The 23,397-nt window shown below is 36.8% G+C and overlaps 1 protein-coding gene across 1 annotated transcript in view; it reads left to right on the top strand.

The window, feature by feature from the left end:
* Window positions 1-22,050, top strand: part of LOC104628866 (macrophage mannose receptor 1-like) — a 38,242-nt gene extending 16,192 nt beyond the window's left edge. Inside the window, exons 10-24 of the mRNA XM_010297581.1 lie at window positions 409-450; window positions 572-735; window positions 1,861-1,928; window positions 3,886-3,986; window positions 4,500-4,642; window positions 5,365-5,479; window positions 7,370-7,539; window positions 9,251-9,353; window positions 10,232-10,461; window positions 11,528-11,693; window positions 12,640-12,792; window positions 14,861-14,977; window positions 17,454-17,621; window positions 21,240-21,293; window positions 21,680-22,050. Coding sequence (XP_010295883.1) covers window positions 409-450; window positions 572-735; window positions 1,861-1,928; window positions 3,886-3,986; window positions 4,500-4,642; window positions 5,365-5,479; window positions 7,370-7,539; window positions 9,251-9,353; window positions 10,232-10,461; window positions 11,528-11,693; window positions 12,640-12,792; window positions 14,861-14,977; window positions 17,454-17,621; window positions 21,240-21,293; window positions 21,680-21,930 — 2,045 coding nt within the window. The 3' untranslated portion in view covers window positions 21,931-22,050. The remainder of the gene's footprint in view (window positions 1-408; window positions 451-571; window positions 736-1,860; window positions 1,929-3,885; window positions 3,987-4,499; window positions 4,643-5,364; window positions 5,480-7,369; window positions 7,540-9,250; window positions 9,354-10,231; window positions 10,462-11,527; window positions 11,694-12,639; window positions 12,793-14,860; window positions 14,978-17,453; window positions 17,622-21,239; window positions 21,294-21,679) is intronic.
* The last annotated feature ends 1,347 nt before the right edge of the window (window positions 22,051-23,397 follow it).

The following is a 23,397-nucleotide window of genomic DNA, read 5'->3' as shown; positions in this document are numbered from 1 at the left end:
TTCCTGCTGCCTCTGGTTTAAGCCAGATTTTACATATAAGTGACCTGGGGAGAGGAGGGAGAGGGAGATACAGGAGTGCCTTAATAGAGTTAATGCTTTGGGACATAAGGTTTTCTGCATCTAGTGAATACCAAAAATAATTACTTAATTCAGCTAAATTTCAAGGTATTTTATAATACCTTGCACATAAGGAATAGCCTCAGGGAACAAGAATATGTATTTAAAATTGACTAGTGTACCAAAAATAAGAGAGTTAGGCTATTTACTTACTTCTAGTTTCTGGTGTTAAATCCATTGCTAATCGTAAAATTCATTGTCAATAGAAAAAAAACATGCCTATCAGTCATAGTAAGTATTTTCTCTTACAGCAGAAAGTGTACAATCATGATAAATATTTTTTTCTTACAGGAGCAAATGTGAAGCCTGAACCAACAGAATCTCCTGCACCCAGTAAGTGCAATTGCTAGTACTATTTATGTGTGTGTATGTTTAAAAGCATTTTTAAAATTTTACTAATGAGAATGTCTTTTATCTCAGGAACAATATAGTTAGCTTACCATTTATCTTACAGAATACAAGGCTACTGAGGATGGATGGATTATACATGAAGAGAAACAATATTATTTCAGCACAGAGACTGTTCCTATGGAAAATGGTCGGGAGTTCTGCAAAAGGAACTTTGGAGACCTTGCCGTCATTGAGAGTGAAAGTGAAAGAAAGTTCCTCTGGCGATATGTAAGAAAAATCATTAATACTATGGAATAAGTCATCCAGAACAAGTGAGCATGGGCACAAATCCCTTTCACCCTGGTGTTCTCCCCACAAGATTTCTGATAGTGGAACAGTAGCATTAAGCCAGACTAATATGAAGAACAAACTCAAGTCTTTTTTTAGGTTGTTTCATAGCTGAGACAAGGGCAATTTTGGTCTGGTATTTTGTATAGAAATTAGTACAGTAAGCATTAAACAGATCATTATCTGCATTTCTTATTCAATGTGGCAGTTACACTACATTATATCTATCTGCAACTAGTAATGTGCTAAGGTAAATCTTAATTCTTTTAATTGATCTGTGGCTTGATTTTAGCAAGAAGTATTATACTTGTGAACTATGATACTGTAAGGTGGGTGAGTTAACTGAAAGTAAAGTTTATCAACAGATAAACTCAAGATATCTTAAGTAGGGGATCAAAATAGATAGTGGCTTACATGTAACACTCAGAACATTGGCTTTTGATCTTGTCAGTGTATCTGAAATGTAGTCTACCTAGTAACCTCTTTTTGGTCCTCAGGTTAGTGCCTTTGCCTCCTTCTTCTTGTGGAGAGAATAGAATTATACAGGAAGAACAACTTGAGGCATGGATTATGCCATGAGAGCGAGCTTTTAAATGGTATTTCCTAGGTGGCTGGGTTGGTTGTCTGTTTATACTGTCTTGAGGTCAAGGTCTTTTAATCAGTAATGTGCTTAAAAATCAGATCTGAACTACATAAAACTTTCCTAAACTGGCTGAAGAGTGGCAGTGAGATGACACAAGGGCCTATATGAATTTATATCCAAATTGTAGGAAGGCTTGTCCTTTGCAGATTATGTCCACTGCAGAGACTGTGCAAGAGGCGCTGATTTCAGTGACTTTCAAGTAAGACTGTGAGAAGTGTTGATATAGTGACCACACCTTTTGGCCGATGGTGAAGTTTGACTGTGGACTGTCAGCTCTGAGCTGCTTTAACTTAAACGTGGTAGCTAGAGAATGTAGCAGTTCGTATCCTCTGTCAGTCAGACATATAATTACTCATTATTAACATAATAGATTTCTATGATAAAAAGAGGACATTTATACAATTTTAATCTTTACATTCTAGATCTTGAAAAATGGCAAAGAGGATTCATATTTCATTGGTTTACAACTTAGTGTTGACCAACGGACAAGGTAGGCTAACTAGAACCACCAAGCTTGCATCGTGCTTTAAAATAAAGAAATCTACTGAGCAGAGCAATAATAATAAAGTGCTTGAATGAAATTGTGGCCTGTCAAAGCAAATGAGAATGTTTTTCCACTGAATTCTGTGGGATTTTCATGCTTAGTGTTTTTTGATTATGAAGGTTGTAAAGATGTATTCTATAGTAAATATAACACAATGTGCCATTATATTTAATCCCCTTTTTTAAAAATCCCATTTCTGTTGTTGGGCATTCTCACCCTATTACTACTACTGTTATTCTATATTTGGTTATAGCAAGAAAAAAGCTTGATTTGAATTTTGCTCTCACCTGTTTGCCTTGTCCATACTCCACTAAAATATAGCTAATATAAGGAATTTTTAAAAAGTATTTCCTGTTGATACTGGTGAAATTCTTTCTTTGTAGAAGACCAGCTCCTTTTCAAGTAAATGGAATTTCTCCTTAACACCACTGGAAGCTAGAGTAGATCCATAAACCCTAAAACTTGACTTATTCTTTAACAATATAAAAGCATTAACTTAGTTTTTGTAAGTTTACATCAGGTCTATTAGATTTGGAAAGATCAACTTTACTGCTTGTTTTAAGACTGTAGTCTGTGGGATCAAACAAGTTAACTCAGTAGGGCATGTATTTTCAAAGAACATACCTAGTTTTGAGTCTTACTTTAAACACAATTGTATTGTCATGTGGTTTAATTCCATGTTAATTTAGCTCCAGATTATCCAGGAGAAATATTGCATGTTCCCTAAGTAGAATTCACCTAAATCTAGCAGAAAAATTCCCCTGCAGATAATGTATTTTGAATTTTTATTTGGGAATTCACCTCTCCTTTATTCCACGATTTAAATTGAAAATATAAAGAGATGCCCCAACTCAAAATACATAAAATTTTTGGTGGGTAAAAACATTCTTTTTCTCTGTCCTGAACTGTTGGGAACAGACTTTAATAAAGGGAAGAATGCAACTTACTTTGTTTTTGTTGAACAAAGACATAAGCCATTATATAACTTCAGGTGCACTGTGAGGTTTTCTGCAAGCCTTCTGAATGTCAGTATGCAGCACCATATTGATTTTGACATGGGATGTTAATTTAGGCCTGTATTCAGTTCAGTCTGGGTTTTGAAGTGCCTGGATAGATGCCTAGTAATTCTTTGTTCTCCTTATAGTCCACAGTGACAATGAGGAACCTCCAGAGGATAATTAGGATGTTAGGTGAGCCAGATCACCTTCTGAAAATGAGGTGTCTCTGCCATTCCGTTGTTTTGGTAGGGACCCTAAGGTGAATATGCTTTTAAGTGAAGTACCTTGTGTATGTGTCTGAAGGGCGAATATGGGCACCTTTGTCACTTGCAGTCCAAAGAGAATATGTCTCCTAATAAGTGTTTGGTTGCCTGGTTATGATTTAATCTACATGGATGTACAACATTTTCAATGTTTGTATTTTACCTTATGGTAAGACACATTGTCACAGGAATTTCCTTGTAGGTGGTTTGTGATGCCCTTTCCCTTGTATGGAGGAAAGACCAAGCATTTTACCAGTGTTAAGAATAAAATCTCTGATCTGTGTAATAGGCACAGGGAATGTATGACTTGGGGGGAAATGGTGAGCATCTGGGCTCTCATGCTAAAATGATGTCTAACTTTTACACTGGCCTGAACTGTTATTTTGAGTATTATCTTATCAGTTGCAAAAGTGTCAGCATATTGCTTAAATGCAGAGTGAACCCAGCTTCAACACATACACCTACATCTTTGCGCAGAGAGAAGTTTAGTGCAATTAGCAAAGAGGCAAATTGATCAAAAAACCTCATGCACCATGAACTATGAATGGCTATATTAAAGGTATTGCAAAATTACTTTTTGTTACATGGAAACAATTCTATTTGTATGTTAAAGAAGTATTTTGTTGAATTGTTTTTCTTAAGCTGGATGGATGGCACTCCAGTGAATTATTTGGCATGGGCACCACATGAACCTAACTTTGCAAATAATGATGAAAACTGTGTGGTTATGTATAAAAATTTAGGTGAGTTTTGTATGTTTGTTCCTGAATTTCATTATTTGTGGGTTTGTGTCACACCTTTTTTTTCTTCTGAGAGGCACCCCTTCCTCCCTTTTTTTTTGCTTTTTTGCAAAATGTTACGGAAGTAGACCATAGTATTATTTTCAGGATGTAATAGTTTTGTGCTCTTGTGTTTACCTTAAGCCTAGCATGCGGAAGCTCTGATAGAGGTCTGTTGTTGTGATTTCTATACAGCTGTTTTATATTTTTTATTAAAATTGGTCTTATGTGCCACTATAAAATTGCTATTTCTAGTACCTGGTTCTACACAGCTTTTAACATTCTGTAATAACAGTGTGTATAAAGTGACATATTTATCCTAGATGCTGATATAGAATGATAATAAACTGAAAGACTTTGAGGATAGGGACTTATCTTTCAACTAAAAGCACTTTGTGTAAGAATGAGTGAAACTGATTTCCATTTAACCAGCTCTGGATGTGGTGTCATGTGGTTCCCCATTTATCTTATATTCAGGATTTTGGAATGATATAAACTGTGGTTATCCAAATCCCTACATATGTGAAAGGCACAACAGTTCCATTAATTCAACTGTTCCTCCAACAACATTTTCAACTCCAAGAGGATGTCATCCAACTTGGCTTTCCTTTCATAATAAGGTACCATAACAAATGCAGTGCCTGTTGATTATTTGGCAAAGCATTAAATAGAAAACAAGGGAATTATTTAATAATATTTATTCTTATTAGAGTAAAATATATTATTTTTTGCAGAGAGATGGTTGACACCTGCATGCTTTTCTTGCTTGCCCACCCACTGTTTTGCAGGAAAGGCGCCTTTTTGATGCTTCTAATGAAGTGGCAGATGAACATTCAATTGCAGTTGAAAGTCATTCTCTAGTCATCTCTTCACTCTCTTTTGATACGCATTTCCTAAAGAGTTTAGACAGAGCTCCTGAAATACTGATGTCTTTTAAACAAACCATAATGTTTTTTCAGTACTGAATGCATTTTGTCTTCCTTAACTTTACTAATGTGGAATGCTATGTAGAGTCAAATAAATAAATAAGCAAAATAATATCAGTCATGAGTAACTTACCAATGTTAGCTGACTGTCTGTAAAAAGTCAGGTTTTGTTTATTTTCCAGGTATTTTAGTTCAAAACTAGTATGTGTCTTGTTGAGCAAAACGCTTTCTTGAGACCTTTAATTTTATATAGAACAAGGCCCAGCCCAGAAAGCTCGTTTTAAGGTGAATGTGTTTTTTTCAGATAAATGCATTATTTTACTGCCTTTTCTCCATCCTGCTTTCCTTAAAGCAGTGGTTTTCAATCTGTGAGGGATATTGAAGTAAAGATAATAGAGAATTTGTTCATGTTTTAGTGTTACAAAATATTTGGATCTACAGAAGATGAACGTGTCACTTGGCATGCTGCACGAACAGCTTGCATGAATTTAGGAGGAAACCTGGCCACTATCCCTAATGAACAAGTGCAAGGTACTGTGTATAGTTTTGTAGCAACTAGATGAGATGATATTTAATCTTTACAGGTTGTTTGTTGTATTTATGTGAATATGGACAGGATTTGAATAATGATTGCACATCTGATTTTTTTGTTCCAAAACTTATAATTTGTTAGTGTTGGCGTGTGTGTGTGTACACACACGTATATATGTGTATACACGCATATGTATATTGTCCTGGCAGCCAAACTAGTGCTTTTTCTGCTAACACATGGTGCCAGCTGGACCCAGCAAGTTCCATTCCAAATGATGTAGTTTCACTAGGTGGCATTAACTTGCTGCATGGCTTTCCTATTAACTGAAGCAGAACACCTTTAGGATCAGAACTTTCTGTCTCTGGGCAGCTTGGGACAGAGATTTGACTGCTCATACACCAACCTACAACTCACCACATAGATGTACCATTCTTTTAACTAGAGGATTTTTTTTTTAATGAACATAAGAGCTGCATCTCTGACTGGGGGACATGAGCAGAGGGAAATTACCTTATGCTTTAATAAACATGACACACATTCAGATTAAAACTGGGGAAGATTTTGATAGATGTTAATAACACCCTCTTTTTAAAAAAACTCTTTTATACTGCAGTGATGAGAACCAGATGTTGGACAACACATACTGTTTGTGAAATCAAAAGAGCATACTGAAAAGTCAGCCATTGTAAAACAAGTCTGTGTTGTCGTCTGAACAATTAAATAGTATAAATTTAGATTGCTGACACAAACTTAGTACTACTTATGTTTTCCACATGTGAAGAAGTAAATAATCAAGCTTTCACTTTTCAAATATAGTCAAATTCTTATCCAAAATAATTTCTGCAGTACAGATTTCAGGTGGTTGGTTCATGTACAAGGCTTGAATTCTAGCTAAAAGAGAAATGAGCAATTAAGCTATTAGCAGAAAACTGTTGTTGCTGGCAATGTAGGCATAAAGGCTTGAGTTCCTGTTACAGTTTCTGTCAGAACAGCAATGCTAATATTTGGCAAAGACATCTACAAGTTTCATTCCTGGAAGTGTAAGTTGCATTAATTTTAAAAGACTAAAAGAAGGTGAATGGTTGATAGAGCAGACAGAAATTCATCTATTGTTTGCAGAGAAGAGTAATCTCATAACAATGACTGTAGCAGTTGGCAAAAGCCATGACATGTACATTTTATCACAGTGTTTGATATATTGTGGATTAGTGAGTTGATGAATGCCAGCTGACCTGGCCTGCTCTCTTTGTTGGACTAGCCACACTAGCTAAGACACATAAGCACCTTCGCAGACTGTGAAAAGCTGTGGCAATTGATTTGCTTGTGATGAATAGTTCCATTGAGACTCATTTTAAGCATGTCGCTTGTGCATTCAGCTCCCTGGTAAGACAGTGCAGGCTATTGCCCCGGTGTTCCGGGGAGAGGAGACACTCTCGCAGTTCTGTAACAGCACTACCTGTGCAGGTGCACAAGTGGTGGGTGCTCAGTGGTGCTGTCTGATGCCATTGAGGGGTAACCATTCAGGTGGGATTGTCAGAAATGTATGTGATCTACATGGCTGTATATTTCTAAGTCAGTTGTGGGACTAGGATTTAATAATGTCTTGAGACATTATAAAAAGCATTTCTTTCATGCTTTTGGGATTCATTCCAGTACCAGGTTAGATACTTAGCTGAAGTATTTCGCCCTAAGCCACAGTTACATATCTGGTTCCCTGTTCATTAAACTCAAAGCCACCTCCTTTTCATCTTACCTGCTTGTGTTGTCAACAAGGAAGTGTTCGGTATTTCAGAAAAAATATTTAATATCACCAATCTCAGTGAGGCCAGACATTTCAATTGTCCTTCGTTAAAAGTATTTCTCTTTTTCTTTGCCTTTTTTTGCTCTAGCTTTCCTCACCTTCCATATGAAAGATTTTGTTACTGATACATGGATTGGATTAAATGATATAAATCATGAACTGAGGTTCCTCTGGACAGATGGAACAGGAGTTTACTTTACAAACTGGGCCAAAGGCTTCCCATCAGGTCGTATGGATTTATACTCATATGATGGCCAGGTAAATAACAATCACAAATTGTTCACTGAAATTTGATTTTAGATTGCATTTACGCATTTGTTGGGATTTGAGCCATGTTACTGCTTGACTTATTACTATAATACTTTTATATATGTCAAATATAAATCCCAATAGAGTGAATGGTTTTGAGCCCACGGGCAGTTGCTGTTTTAGCTGGTAACAAGATCTGTGGCATGCTCGTATAAAAGATTGGCTTCAGATTTCAGTTCTCTGTGTCTGTGAAGGCTACGCTGCTTCCGAGTTCACCCCGTGTTCTCACATAGGCTCTGGTAAAGAAGACAGTGGGATTCCTGCCTCATGGCATTTGCCCCAAAATCACACTGAATGAGCACATCCTCATAGTCCTCTTGACCACAGCTGTGCCTGAACTTAGCAGGTTTCTCAGCTGGCATGTAGCTTGCAAGGGGCACTTACAAACATTCCGCTCAAACAGCTGTGTCTTACATAGAAGCAAGTTTTGTCAGTCTCATTTACAGAAAGGATGTGCTTCTATAAAAAAACAGCCATTCAGTTTTTATGGAAAAAAAAAAAAAGAAAATCACTTCCCCTATTTCTCTGTCATACAAACTGATCTGATAGGTCATAGAGTTCCTCTGTTCTTACCTATTTAGACAGTTCTGTGCTATGGAACTACAGCACATTATAGTACTGGCTTTGTTTCTCTTGAATGCAATTTTTAATGTAGAAATCTTATTTTTATGTATAATGTCATTTTCACTGTTTTTGAAAGTAGCATCTCTGAGCTTCTTGTCTCTAATGGAGGGAGAAAATTTGGAAGAATTAGGAGTTCAAAAGAGAAAGTATCTCTTTTTCTTTTTATGAAAAGTAGTAGAATTTCTATCAAGTCTTCTGTGAAAACTTGTAAAGTCCCTATTTTATAAATTTCAGATTCATTTTAAATTTTACTTGACCTTAGCAAAAAATAAGTTATCATAGTTAATACAAAATAATATGTAAATGTTCGGTTTGAAAGATTTAAATCGTAATGCATTTCACTCACAAATGAAATGTTTCTCCGTGCATCTCCTCCTGGACAGCAAAACCAAATAAGTAAATAGAAAAAATAAATATGGATACTTCATTGCACAAAACCATTTGTACCCATGCAGCCTCTTGCATTCATCACTGTTTGTTTAATATGTGCTAACACAGGTTCTAGCTGTCGTGTCCATGTCAGAGAAGTTGAAATGTCACTGACATTTCAGTCACTGATCAATGACTGTCTTTGGGCAGGAGCAGTTCTAATTTTGCTGTGTGTAGTATTGCAGCTTGCAAGAATAATTTGAAGAGACTGATATGTCAGAAATATTGCATTGCACATTGAGGATCCAGGTCTTTTTCTGGAGCCAAGTTAACAGGTCTTTTCTACAACAGTTGATTTCACTTCTCTTTAAATTGTCTGTGGTTTTCCTTCTCTCCATGCTGTATGCCTGGAGATATGAGAATACTGGAATTCCTGTGGTCTGCTTATCCATCCTAATGTTGTGCAAGAGAGAGCAACATTAAGAAATTTGTGAAGTGCAAGAGGAACAGAACCTCCACATCATAAAAATTATGCTGTTAAATGTTACAAGAATTGGCGAGTAAAACCACAGTATAGCTTGGGTCTGAAGATGTAAAAGGGGGACAAAAGTTTCATATTTGCTTCTTCTAGCTATTTGTAACTGATTTTTTATCTTTTTGCCTCGAGGCTGATTGTGTTGTCATGAGAAACAATCCTGTTAAGGAAGCAGGGAAATGGGCTGATGAGAGTTGTGATAACAACAGAGGATATATATGCCAAATTAATGCAGGTACTTGTCTTTTTAGTTAAAACACAATCAAACCTTATAGTTTTTCAGGGAATTGCTTGGGTGTGTGGATTTCAACATCATTTCACTTCCAATAAGATACATCCACATACTGTTTTTCAGGCAGGAGCACAAGAGTCATACGTGTCAGAGGGCCAGTTAGAGTCACTACTTCAGCTGACCCTTACAAGTAACTGCTGTGTTGACCCCAGTAACTTCCTGAGCTGGAATTTGTATCTGCATCTTTGTGTTTAGTATGACCATTGACATGATATTTGTTTCACGATTTTGTCTATCAATTTTCTGAACACATTGGCTTTCAAAACGTATTCTGGAACATAATGGCTTGTAGATGTAGCATGAACTGTCTGGAGTGCAACTGTAACTCACCCACACCAAATTTGAAATAACTGACCTCCAAAAAGGAAATTAAAAAACAGTGAAAACCTGGATTTAAGTATCTGATTGATTTTTAAGTACTGGTCTGTTGTGGAGTTTTCCTTTTCTCTGGCAAAAAAATCCCTGGAAAACAACATAGTCTCTGCAAAGCTTGTCTTTTGATGAAAAAATATTTTATTAAAGAAATGATGTCCTAATCCTGATTAATTTCAGTAATACTGTTCTGAAGGATTATAGAGAATGCTCCTTTACACCTTATCAGAGGTTGCTTTTAAGCAGCTCTTTTCCTTTCTACAGCTTTGTAATTTATTTTTACTACTGGCACTGGCTTAAAGAACAGCACATCTAACTCATGCTGATCAAAAGTCAGGGAATATGAAATCAAGAAAAAAGGCTTTTTGTTTAACTATTTGCAACCACAGTGAAATCATAATCCCCTCTTGAACAAGTATATGAGTCTTTTTTCATCCTTTATTTTACAGATGCTGAGTTTCTGCCTTCTACAAGTTCATCCCCATCCAGCATTATCCGTTATGGTAACAGTAGTTATTTGTTCATCCATACCAAAATGAAATGGGAAGATGCACGAAAAAACTGCAAACGTGATCAATTTGACCTTTCCAGCATCTTAGACCCTTACAGTCATTCGTTCCTGTGGCTAAAGATACTAAAGTTTGGGGTGCCTATGTGGATTGGTCTTAACAGTAATGTGGTAAGAACATCAAACTAATTGAACATGATGCTGCTTCTCATATGAACAAATCAGGAACTGAAAAGTCTTATTACCTCTCTTTACCTTATTAGTTTATATCTTTGTCCTAAATACTTTTGTGTGCTGTCAGATTTACAAGTAGGAATCCATCCTCTTCCATTACTCTGATTAAATTGTATATATTACACATTTTTCACACTTTTTCAGTGATATTACACTCTGTGCTCTGCCGAACAAGACATTTTAGACTAGCATCTTGAAATATCTCGTTGTATATATGGTGTATCTGAGATAATATCCACATATTTTAAGATATACAGTGGAAAGCATTTATTCTAAATAACAATATCTAATTTTCAGAAATGGAATAAGGTGCTGTTGCTATGACTCTTTCAACATTTTTGAGGATAGTTAGCCAAATAAGTAATTGGTTTACCTAATTTAATTTTATTTGTCTGCCCTATCCCAGTTCTTTGATATTTTGATACTTTCTGGATGGTAAAATACACCACCTTGTCTTCTTGGGAGAGAGATTTGTCCCAGATTCACTCCATTTGGCTGAGCACATGAAAGAAATACAAATGAGTGAACATAACACAAAAACCCAAAAGATTCCCTTAACCTAATCAACAAGACGATTCACTGAGCTCAGCAGCTTTGGTGGGAAATGATTATGTTTTTAAATATATTTTAAGTTAAAATAATCTACGTTTCTTGAAATTTCAGGGGAAACAGTACCAAAATTAGTCATCAGACTTTCACGCCTACAAATTATTTTAAATGAAATTTTTATTAATCCCAAATTAACAGTTTTGTTAATTCCAAAATTAATTCAATGTTACTTATTCTGCATTTCCTTTTGCTGAAAAGCATTTGTGCACTGCTGTATTTGTCAATGAAGAGCTGCTTGTCACATCATACATTTAAAAGTTTGAGCCATTTTTGTTTGTTATGGATTTATAAAAAAAATTCTGGCACAAGCTGCTGCATAGACAGACATTTGATTGATGAAGGAATGGTTAATGCTTAGAGCTTAATCATTCCTGATTATTTGTTTTGTTCTTAGACCAATGGTCGTTATGAATGGATTGATAACTGGAGAATGAAGTATACTAAATGGGCTGAAGGGGAGCCAAAGCAGAAAATAGGTTGTGTCTATCTAGACATTGCTGGAGCCTGGAAGACAGGATCCTGCAATGAAAGCTACTTCTCTGTTTGCAAAAAAACTGATGGTAAGAACTTGAATATAACCGTTGTAATTACAATGATTATCTCTTCAGAGTTCATTGTGATGGGTGGTCTGCTGATATATACTTGATGCTGTTTTTTATTTCAAGACCTAAATAGATGAAATCATCAAAAATTTACTTGCATTGAATGGGGCTGCTTTGAAATGAGGACCAACACATACTAAGAAAGAGCTAGTGTGACTGTGAAGAGCCATCACTTTACATTAATAACATTAGATATAATTTGCAAAGCTTAGACTCACGTTACTGTGCTGTTTATTCTGACATTGAGTAAGCATGCAAGACCAAACACTTCAAAAATCAAAAGGCAACAAATAGTAGTAGTTACATGGGTACGGTGTTGAATGGGGATGAGCTGAATGACCAAGCCATAAGGTGTCACAAGGAATGTTTACTTATAACAGCTTTCCAGGTTTTCCTTTTATAACTTAATAACAAATCACAGGTGGTATAGAAATGTTTAAGGATACTTCCTCAAGCTGCCTTCTTTTATGTTTTTGACCTGAAACTCCTGTTACTATCACCTGATAATGCCTTCTGCATTCCATGATATTAGGTCACAACCCATATGACCAAGTGCATATGGGCCCTAATTCAGCAAAGCAGTCAGTTAAGAAAATATCTTTGTGAGTAAAGAGTTGAGCTGAACTTAAGAATGTGTTAAAAGATAAAAATATGCTTGGATTCTTTGCTAAATTCAATTTCTTGAGACTACTGTTACAGTATTTCTTGTTAGTGATTTAGGACTTTTTCCCATTGTTGTGTTGTAATAAGCAGTATAGACTATCAGGATTGCATTTTTTTAAAAGATCTGAGTGAGTTTTCTAACGTTTGGTTGGAATGATCTATTCATGATAAAAGAATGTATAAAAAGCTGTTTCTTTAAGTTTTGTGCTTTCTTTTTTTTAAAAAAAATTTTTTTAAACAGTTCAAGCTCCCACCGAGCCCCCTCAGCTTCCTGGAAAGTGCCCTGAATCAGAAGGACACAAGTCTTGGATCCCTTTCCGAGGTCATTGCTACTACGTTGAATCTTCATCTACAAGAAACTGGGCCCAGGCATCTTTAGAATGTCTTCGACTAGGTAAGTATCCTCCTTAATCAAAGAGCACATCTTTCTGACTTGTTTTTCCTCTCTGTGGACAGTTGAACATCTGCTATGTATTTTTGTGATTTCAAGGATGGTCCAAGTGTTGGACAGGACAGTTGCATCCAATTATTGCCTTAATTTGGGAGGAGATGGAAAATAGCTGTCTGCCCGTGGCACACAGTTTTTTGTGTGTGGGACCAGGCCTTAGAGGAGCTGTGTGGCCTGGAATGGAGGTCAGGAAAGTGGAAACTTTGTCCTTTGACCCTGCTAGGAGGTAGTCAGCCTCATCCACAGCAGTCGCTAAATCTTATTTTAATGGTATTTTATATCTTTTGTATTCCTGAGCTAATTTGCTCCCTGATGATTGCAGTTTTATGCCACTGGAATGAAAGTTACAGCTCTCTAGGCTGGATAATACATTAATAAACTAGGGTTGTTGTGTTGTTTCATTCTCGCAACTTCCTTCTCTGGGAAAGTGGTGTAAGATTCATTATGCTAGACTTCATATGTCTATAGCATAGGTTATCTGTAGCATTGGTGGCAATGTGACTTAGGTGTCTAACCTCCTGTTAGAGTATGCAGAGATCTTGTTCATGCTGTCAGTGGAACTGAATACAGATTCATCTTCACTGGAAGTATATATTGACATTTAGTCAGGTGTATTGCACCCTAAACGCCACTGACTGGGTTGATTAGGTCTCCACTGATAATAAAACTACCAGTAAAACCCATGTCAAATACAGACACGTAGAGCTGGGTAGGAAGAATCTCACTCTTTCTGCTGGTACTCAGGTTCATTCTTGGGTTCTCATGAACTGGTATGTTGCCAGCTCTAGTTTGAGAAACTAGTGTTTTTGAGGGAAGGTTCCAGTTTTGGTATATGTTCTTTAAATCTTACTGTATTCTCCACATCAACATTTGCATAACATTTGGATGAAGGTACTTGATAGTGTACTTTTAAATATAGAAAAGTCTCCATAATAGAACACTTTTGCTGTAGCTCAGTCTTTAAGACTATGACAATTGTTACAGTGTGACCCATTTCCATACAGTCTTCTGAGTTCTTTTGTTGACGTGACAGATACTCAGTCTTTGAAAGCTGCAAAGTAGCTCAGCAGTGATTCAAATGACTTTTATATTTTCATTCTCTGTAACTGTGCCTTACTTACCTGAGAAAAAATACCTTCAAAAATTCAACAGCCAAATCAAAACAGTCAAGTGCCAGACACAGCCATTGCTCCATACTTATTGACTGGATTCCAGCCCCACACTAAAGAGAACTGAAGATGCACTTTCTCCGGTGTTTAATGCCACTCCATACAAAGTCGTGTACGGCTGCTGGCTCCGTGCTGTGACTTCTTTACTTTGCTAGTGCATCATACAGAATGAATCATGGCAGAATGCCTGGTATTGTATGTGGATGACTAAGAGGGTACTACACTAACTGGGCAACAGATGACCAAGACGATCTTTCTTTCTCTGAGGGCTACAAAGAGAATGCAGGAAAATAAAGAAGATCTGGCTAGAGAGTTACACTAAGGACTGTGCTTCTGAAAGTCAGCAAAATCTGTGCTATATATGAGCTATACAAAGGCTCAGAAAATACTTAGTTGTTAATGTGCGAAGTTATATAGTGCACAGACTGAAGTTATACATACTTTTTACTAAAAACTTTTACTTTTTTTAGAGTGTTTTGTTTTTTTTTTAAAATAGTAACACTTCAGTAGAAATTTATTCTGGTTACCATATTGGCCTGTTGTGTTTTGCCTAGAATTGTTCAGTTATGTTGCTGTTTCCCAGTGGATGAAGAAACTAGCCAAATGTTAGTGCGGTGTGATGGAAATGATAAGAAATACATCAGCAACAATACTATGGTCCTTCATAAGCTATTATCCAAAGTTTGTTTCTGTTTTGAACTTCAACCTCTGTTGGGAATTTGGCACAGATAATCAGTGGCAAAAATAAGACTTCCATTTGACAGGACAATGAGAGTGCTTTCCACCATGAAACTTAGGTCTCTAAGAGATTTTTTTTTTTTTTTTTTTTCCTCTGTGACTTCCAGGTGCCTCTTTGGTATCAGTTGAAGACTCAGCTGAAGCCAACTTTCTGGCATACACCATTGAACCTCTTGAAGGCAAAACATCAACTTTTTGGACAGGAATGTACAGAAATGTGGATGGTAATTTCTTTGTTTTTGACATTTTTTGTTTGATGAATAATTGTCACAAGCTGTTTGACGTGGGTGTTGAAAATGTTTCATTATACTTCTGTAATACATAAGAAGTGAAATTAGAAAAAGTAATATATTATCATAATAGGGAAAGCTGGTCAATTTTAATCAAGCAATAACCAGTAATATATAATGGAAAGACCAGGCACGGAAAGTTCATCTTAAAGCAAGAAAAATAATTCACAAGAAAGTAAGGTACAAAGGTGCATATAACATAGTACAGACAGGACCGTGCTGGGAGATGAACCAAAGTCAAATGATTCTTCTCAAATGTGGAGAGACCGGGAGTTGATGTGCTTGTCATTGAGATATTTCAATTTTTGAGCTAGAGAATAATGTGTCTAACATCACCTCTAGTCTTTGGAATCACCATCCTGGAGTGACCAGTCACCCATCTTTAGTTAAGCTGGCCCTCAGAACAGCTTCACTTTGAAGCTGGAATTGTTTGTGTCTTTGGAATTGTGTATCACAGGTTTTTCTATTTTCTGCCTCATTGTAAGGAAGGTAAGGTAAGAGAGAACAGGCAATAGGCTGCTTTAATTAAATCTTAAATTTGCTGATTATTGCTTTTTCATTAATAAAATTAATATTCAATTAAATAGATATTTCTGTCTTTATGACAGACTTAAAAGTTACTTCAGTCTTGTGCTGTTCAGACTAAAAGCTCCAGTATAACAATGTCAGAGTGTTGTGGTTTAACCTGTCACAGCCATTAGCTCACTCCCCCACCGTGGGATGGGGGAGAGACTTGGAAAAAAGGTAAAACTTGTGGATTGAGATAAAGACAATTTAATAGGACAGAAAAGGAAAGGAAAATAATAATAATGATAAGAGAATGTACAAAACAAGTGATGCACAATGCAATTTCTCACCACCTGCTGCCCGATGCCCAGCCAGTCCCCGAGCAGCGGTCTTCCCCTGCCCCCCGCCCCCCCCAACTTCCCCCAATTTTATTGTTCAGCATGACATCATATGGTATGGAATATCCCTCTGGCCAGTTTGGGTCAGCTGTCCTGGCTGTGTCCCCTCCCATCCTGTTGTGCACCCCCAGCCTCCTCACTGGCAGGGCAGTATGAGAAGCTGAAAAGTCCTTGGCTTAGTGTAAGCACTGCTCAGCAACAATGAAAACATCAGTGTGTTGTCAACATTATTCTCATCCTAAATCCAAAACATATAGCACTACACCAGCTATCAGTAAGAAAATTAACTCTATTCCAGCTGAAACCAGGACACAGAGGCAGGACTACAGAATTGTTCAGGTGACGGTTTTCTTGAGTTTTGGAGAGGTTTTTTTATAACTGCCTGCTCAGCCACTTCAATGACAATCTAGTTCAGGAGAAAACAAGTAGTCAATTACATTACTTGAATCTGAAATAAGAACAGGGAAGGTTTTCAGTAGAGGAGTAAAGAATTTGAAGAGAGTAATGATTTATAAGCATAACGCATAAAGACAAGCTGAGGTTTACTCATATAGTTAATTGACACATAGAATGTTTTTTAAAGTGGTTCTAGAGCAGGTCCAGAACAATACAGTTTTTACAGTGATCATAAACAAAAGAGCTGCTTCAGCAAGTACACATCCTTATATTACTAGGTAGTGATTATGGTGATTTCAGCATAAATGCATAACTAAATTTCATATCTTTGGAAATGTGGTAGTATCCAGATGCCATACTCTGGCACAAGGGGTGGCAGGTATTTTAAAAGAAAAAACCAACAAAATACGAAGAATCTTATAAGAGAACAAAGCATAGATTTCATGCTGAGTCTTAAGAATTTGCTCGTTTGAATACAACTTAAGAGTCACAAGGGCACATTTATTCTAAATAAATAACACTATTAAAAAAAGAAAGAAAAAAAGGAACAGGAAGGAAAAGACAGAAAGTCCCAGCATAGCTGAACAACAGTGATCACAAGATTTTTGAAGCAGATCTTTAAAAAGGAAAATTGTGTGTGTAAAGTCAGCGAAGAGGAGCAGAAACTGAAAAACAAATGGAATAAAATTGGACTTAGACTTCAATGTGGGCTTTGAAAAAAGTAGTACAAAACCTCCCTACAAATTAGTGAAATAAAGGGCATTCTAGTGAAGATAAATTGTTTTGACTTCAGCAGTTTCTATAAACTGAATAAATAATTGACACGACACCATTGCAATGAATTGTGGGGGATGCTTCTTTAAACTTTACTGCCTTTCTAACATCATAAGCCAGATTGGCCTGCCATTTTCCAAAAATTGATTTTGTATTATTTGCATAAAAAGTAAAGGGCAACATGATGTGTCAGACTAAAAATTTAAATAGTCTAGTGGCCTGTCTTCAAGAGTGACCACAAGTAAATTTCTCAGGAAGGCAATAATTGTGGAGCAGGTGTCAAGATGGTAATAAATACTATCTTGTTTTTCCATATTGAATGTTTTTCCAATTAGGGGAATGGCTGTGGTTAGACAACACTGCGGTGAATTTTGTCAACTGGAATGTAGGAGAACCTTCTCCTCAACAAAACGAGCACTGCGTTGAAATGTATGCAAACTCTGGGTACTGGAATAATATCTATTGCTCTTCCTACAAAGGCTATGTTTGCAAAAAGCCAAAAAGTAAGTGCTACATTTATGAATTTATTTTATGTATGGAGTATGCTTCTTGTGTGCTAGTATTAGTAGATGGCCGTTACACACAGTGCATTTTAGCTGGGTGCTTTGGGGTTTTATAAATGCCAAGGGATGCACATTTGCATGCCAACAAAAAGGTAGAATAACTCTTGTCAGAAAGTAGAAGTTCTGACCAGTGCTTAAGTCCCTTCAGAATTATTTTAAAAAGACTGTGTTCCTATCGTAACTGTACCTAGTGTATATACCTAACAAGTTTGCCTGTTCTGTATTGATAATTATTGAGTAATCTCAATGTTAGTACTGTGCCTTGCACACACAAATTTCTTTCATCTATTTGAAAATACGTTCCTTAGATTATCCTCTGTGCTTAGCCCAGGGAGTACCCTTTGCTTATTTCCCTCTGGCAGTCTCATATGTGTGCATTTTCTGAGTATCAAGTAGTGTTTCTGTGAATTGAGTATTTATGAACTGTGAGTTAATGAACAGTTTTGGACCTCTTGTCTCCGTGTTCTCCTCTTTTGAGAAGATGAATGAATGAAAAGCAAAGCAAATAGCATAGTCTGAATGTGCAAAGCAAGTAGCATAGCCTAAATGCGCTAAACTGAAAGTGTCCTGACATAATTGAATGTGCAAATTTGACAGTAAGGACATCTAGTGCATACGTGTTCCTAGAAGTCATCCTAATCATTTCTTCCAGAATGTATTGCAATATCAATGTCTCTTACTAGTGTTTACTGAGAAGAGTGAAATGCGTGTAGTAGCTAAGATATGCCCACTTCCTCTACAAGACTGGAAATGAGAGAAATTCTGCTATCCTTTCTAGAAATTTGCTCTCATGCAAAATTTTTCTTACTTACTCAGATGCTTGTAATGATGACTGTATCTTCTACAGGAAATAATGCAGAACTGTCAGATATAACCATCCATTCAGAATCTACTTGCCTGTCTTTTTACATTGTGATTGACGAACAAAAAGGCACTTTATTTTCATTCTCTATCCAGAATAGTCATAGATGTAGGTAACAAGTGTTAAAATCAGTGGCCACCCTTCCTTTTTGAGCATTCAACAACTGACCTGTTTGTGCTGGTGTTGCCATTCACCTGTTTTGATACCGAGCCAATTCAAGGAGCTGAAGCAGATGAAAGCTTGTTAATTTTCTAGGATAAACTTCAGACAGTCTAGCCTCCTGAGCTGGAATGTCATGGAATCAGCCAAATGCCACTGTCAATGCAAGGATTCTATAGTTTCTCACTCAAGAACAGGAGGCAGTTGAGTCCTACACTGTCGTAGAAATGCAGCTTGGCTTGGCACAGTTTTGCAAAGCTGTGATAGTGTTCCATTTGCAGAATTGGAAAAAAATATTAAGTAGCTATAGGCTAATAAATAGGGTGCTAGAAGCAGAATTTTACTTAGTTGCACTTGCTATGGCTTGTTATGTTTGCAGTTTTCTGAAGAGGCTGCAAATGCAAAACTGTCACTGAAGTCTTCCCATAGAATAGATGCTATTTTCTGTTCCATTTATTGAGGTACTTTTTACCATGGTAATTTGAAATTCTGTAGTGGATCTATTCCCTAAATAATCTAACTCTATTTTGTAAGCGGAGGTACTCTAAAGAACTGTTCAGCAGTTCAACAGGTGCTAGTTGATTGTGCAACAAATAGTGACTAGGTATATTATGTTCATGGCATCTCACTCTCACTTTTCAGAAATAGAGGATTCATATCCCTAAATATACTCCTTGTTTAACGTGTAGGTGGGTTTACCATGCCGTCATCTCATACCAAAACCCAACAGTGATGTGCATAATATGCATGATCAGTGCTGTGCTTGGTCACTTGGTCAGTCAACAATTTTGGGTGAGGAACAAGGAAAAAGTGTCTATTCCAGAAATTTTCCACTGAAATGAAGCAATGCAGCCAGAGGATTATTTTCCAAATTTGCATAATGTAAATTGTTTCCTCCTATTCCTTGTTACATTTCTGAGACTGTTTTTTTCACTGTGCTTTCGGACATAGGGTAGCATTATCTTCACAGAATCACAGACTGACAGAGTGGTTGAGGTTGGAAGAGCCGTCTGGAGGTCATCTGGTCCAAGCCCCTGCTCAAGCAGGGCCACCTAGAGCCAGTGGCCCAGGATTGTGTCCAGATGACTTTTGAGTATCTTGAAGGGTGGAGACTCCACAACCTCCCTGGGCAGCCTGTGCCACTGCTCAAGTCATGCTCACAGTGAAAAAGTGATTCCTGATGTTCAGAGGGAACCGCCTGTGTTTCAGGTTGTGCCCATTGCCTCTGGTCCTGTCACTGGGCACCACTGAGACAAGCTGGGCTCTGTCATCTTCACACTGCCATTTCTGATACTTGTATACATTGATAAGATTCCCCATAAACCTTCTCTTCTAGGCCAAACAGTTCCAGGTCCCTCAGCCTTTCCTCACATTAGAGATGCTCCAGTCCCTTCATCACCTTAGTGGCCCTTCGCTGGACTCCCTCCAGTAGCTCACTCTCTCTCTTGTACTGGGGATTCCAGAACTGGACACGACATGTAATGTAGCAAACATGCAATGCCTCCAGAAAGCACTTAAAAAATGTGCAGATACAGAAAGTTTCCAGTTTCTCTGTTTTCCACAGATTTGCATGCTGGTGTGGTGCAGACAAGTAACAAACTGCTTTTTATTGTAAACAGCATTAGTAGATGATTTTCTTGATAGACACTCTTGGAAATATCTGAATAATCATGCCTAGTTGTACTTTGAAGAGCTAAATACAAAGTAATACTTGTCTCTAAATGTAAAACTAGCTGGGATAACAGGCACTTCAGCAGCTTCCTTGAAAATCTTTGGAAGTTGAGATTGTTGGATTATTAATGAAATCAGGCAATGTAAGCAGGGATTGGTAAAAACAATTTAACTTCCTGGGCTCACCTTTTTCAGAATGAAACGTGATGCATTGATTCCAGATTTAGTTATAGACTGATTTTATGTCCACATGGCAAAATAGGAATCTTCATCGTAAATGGTGGTCCAGTTTTCCCAGCAAGCCAGATTTTATGGCCCAGATCCTAAATCTTAAATGAGCTACAAATATTTTAGTTTGGATGTGATACATGCTAAGATATTTTGGAGTTCATGAGTGATTTCAATTTTCTGTGTAGGCAGGCCATTAAAGTCTCTTGGAACACCAAATTTATTATACTTGCTATGTTTAGATAAGGTAAGAAGTACTGCAAAAATTAGTAATTACATTGAGGATTATGTTCGTTATCTCTGTTCTGAAGATGCTGTGTAGATTTTCTTCTGGTTTTACACTGATGTCAGGATCTGTCTCCATGGAGGTCTTTGATGTTTCGTCTTTTCTGCTAGTTTACATAAATAACTACATATGAGACCAGAATACAACAGACCATTGTGCTATGACTTTTGATAGTTGCATATACCTTTGTATGGACTAATGCCAAGTGTTTTCAGTATTTAGTGGTATGTATTACCATATATTTCTCTGAACATGATTTTCAGGATGTTCCAAATACAGAAATAAATAATAACATAGAAATAAATAACAGAATAATATAACATTATTCTTTTTCAATGTTTTGTAATGCCAGCAACTGAAATGCCACCAGCAGCTGAAATGCCACCAGCTGAAATGCCTACAAAGGGTAAGAATATTGTCTTTCAAGTAGACAAAAACTAGTCCCACGTAAAATCATAAACAGAACAAATCATATTCTGTGTTATGTCTCTTACATTTTCTGATATGCTTGAGTACCATATCTGTTTCCTAGAAGCATAGTATTTCCTAGTAGAATACAATATACTCCATTCAGTGTCCAAATGCAGATTTAAACAAATAATAACTTGTGATATATCATGTAATATTAGTGTTTGAAAATAAATTAATTTTATGTTGCTACCTTTGCCTCTCATTCTTCTGAAACAAATGGAACACTTCTGCTTAAAATATTGTGCTTTCTAAAGAAATTGTTTTTACAAGTCAGCTAAAGATTATGTAGCATTCTCGTGATTTCTTTGTATCATTTTTCAGCAATGACAAAGGATGAGAAGGCTCCTACTCTGAACCATGGTAAAACAGGAGTTGTAGTTATTGTTGTCATCCTCATCCTAGTTGGAAGTGGCCTTGCAGGCTATCTCTTCTACAAAAGAAGAAGGAATCGCTTGTCAACAGATGACAGCTTTGAGAACAATTTGTATTTTAATAGTGATGCAGTTCCTGGAACTAGTGACACAAAGGATCTTGTGCCCAACATAGAACGGAATGAACATGCGACACTGTAATGTAATAAAATGAAATGTAATGTAATATGTAATGTAAAATGTAATGTAATAAAATAAAATGTGCCTTGTTTTAATAAAATGATGCCATTAGAATTAAGCCAAAGCTATTTTCTCATGTGCAAATACTGTAGTAGTCAGTTTCAGTGTGTGCATAATGTTATATATAGCAGTTACTTTATTTTGTAACCATTGTATTTTGTAAAGTTTCAGATCTCACGATTTGATGACCCGCACTGCTGAGTGTGGGTCTTAAGAAAAGAAGTAATATTGACTAATTATTAAATGGAACAATAGAAATGGATGCAATAAAGGAAGTAAAATGTAGATAGAACCACTTGAGCAGGCTCCCAAGAATTGAAGTTTCTGCACCAGATTTATTCCAAGCCATGCTAATGCATAGACTCTCCAAGCTATTCAGCAAGCATCTCTCTCATTCTACCATCTTTCAAGTATTCCTAGGGACATAACTACAGGTGTAATTGCTATGTATTTAGGCACACTCTTTCTGAACCACATGGGGAAAAAATCCTTTTATGAAATAATTTCAGTTCCCACAATTTCATACACACAGGGAACCAAGTATGTAGTTGTTGTAGCTTATATATGCTAGGATTTAATCAGGTAAAATCTGGGGGCAGGTCCCTGGAAGGGAAACATGTTGTTGATGTTAACTGCCGATTTTCTGGCCACAAGTGTGTGTGTTTGGGAGAAGTGATGAAGGTCACAGCAAAAGTTCCTTCTTATCAGGACAACAGTTATGGAGGAGAGGGAGGAACATTACCTATGTGTGTTCTGAATGTTTATGGGAGCACTGGATGGCTGTTATGGTGATCACGTGTTGGTACTGCTCTCCTACAGCCTCTCAATAGGTAGCGCAGGTTTGTGGGGTGTGTGCTGGAAGTCAAGAACAATTTAGCTTTACCAATGTATTAGTCACTACTGATTTTATTTCCTTTCTAAAATGGCTAGATCAGTTACCATTTATGGAAATCTTAAAAGTCCCCAATGTGCAGTTTATATTCCTAATTTTTGTAAATCTTGTAAAATGCAAATCATACATGATTTCTCACTTGCATACAAAGGTTTGCAAGGTTTGATTTTGTGGTTTCAGATTTTGTTTTGTGAAATAAACAGTAACTAGCTTTGATTTTTTTGAATAGTTTTTCATTTTATAGTCTTGTCTATATAAGACTCTGTTAACAGGATAAAGTTAAAAAGGAGATGATATGACCGTGGAGACATTCCATCCAAAGCTGTGATCAAGTAATATATTGACCATATTTTCCTGAATCTGTCCTGGGATTGTCAGCTTAAAACCAAGACAAAAATGTCATCTGAGTGTTTTAGTAAAAATCTTGAATTACATACATGTGTAGATAAGATGGGGAAATTTGTCCTGGATCTTTTTTTCTCTGGCTCTGCTCCCTTTCTCCCAGTTACTTCCTTGCCTCTGTTCCTACTGCTGTT

This window comes from Phaethon lepturus, unplaced genomic scaffold, assembly GCF_000687285.1.
Source record: "Phaethon lepturus isolate BGI_N335 unplaced genomic scaffold, ASM68728v1 scaffold2502, whole genome shotgun sequence".
Lineage (NCBI taxonomy): Eukaryota > Metazoa > Chordata > Aves > Phaethontiformes > Phaethontidae > Phaethon > Phaethon lepturus.
This window is presented reverse-complemented; position numbering and strand designations above follow the sequence as displayed.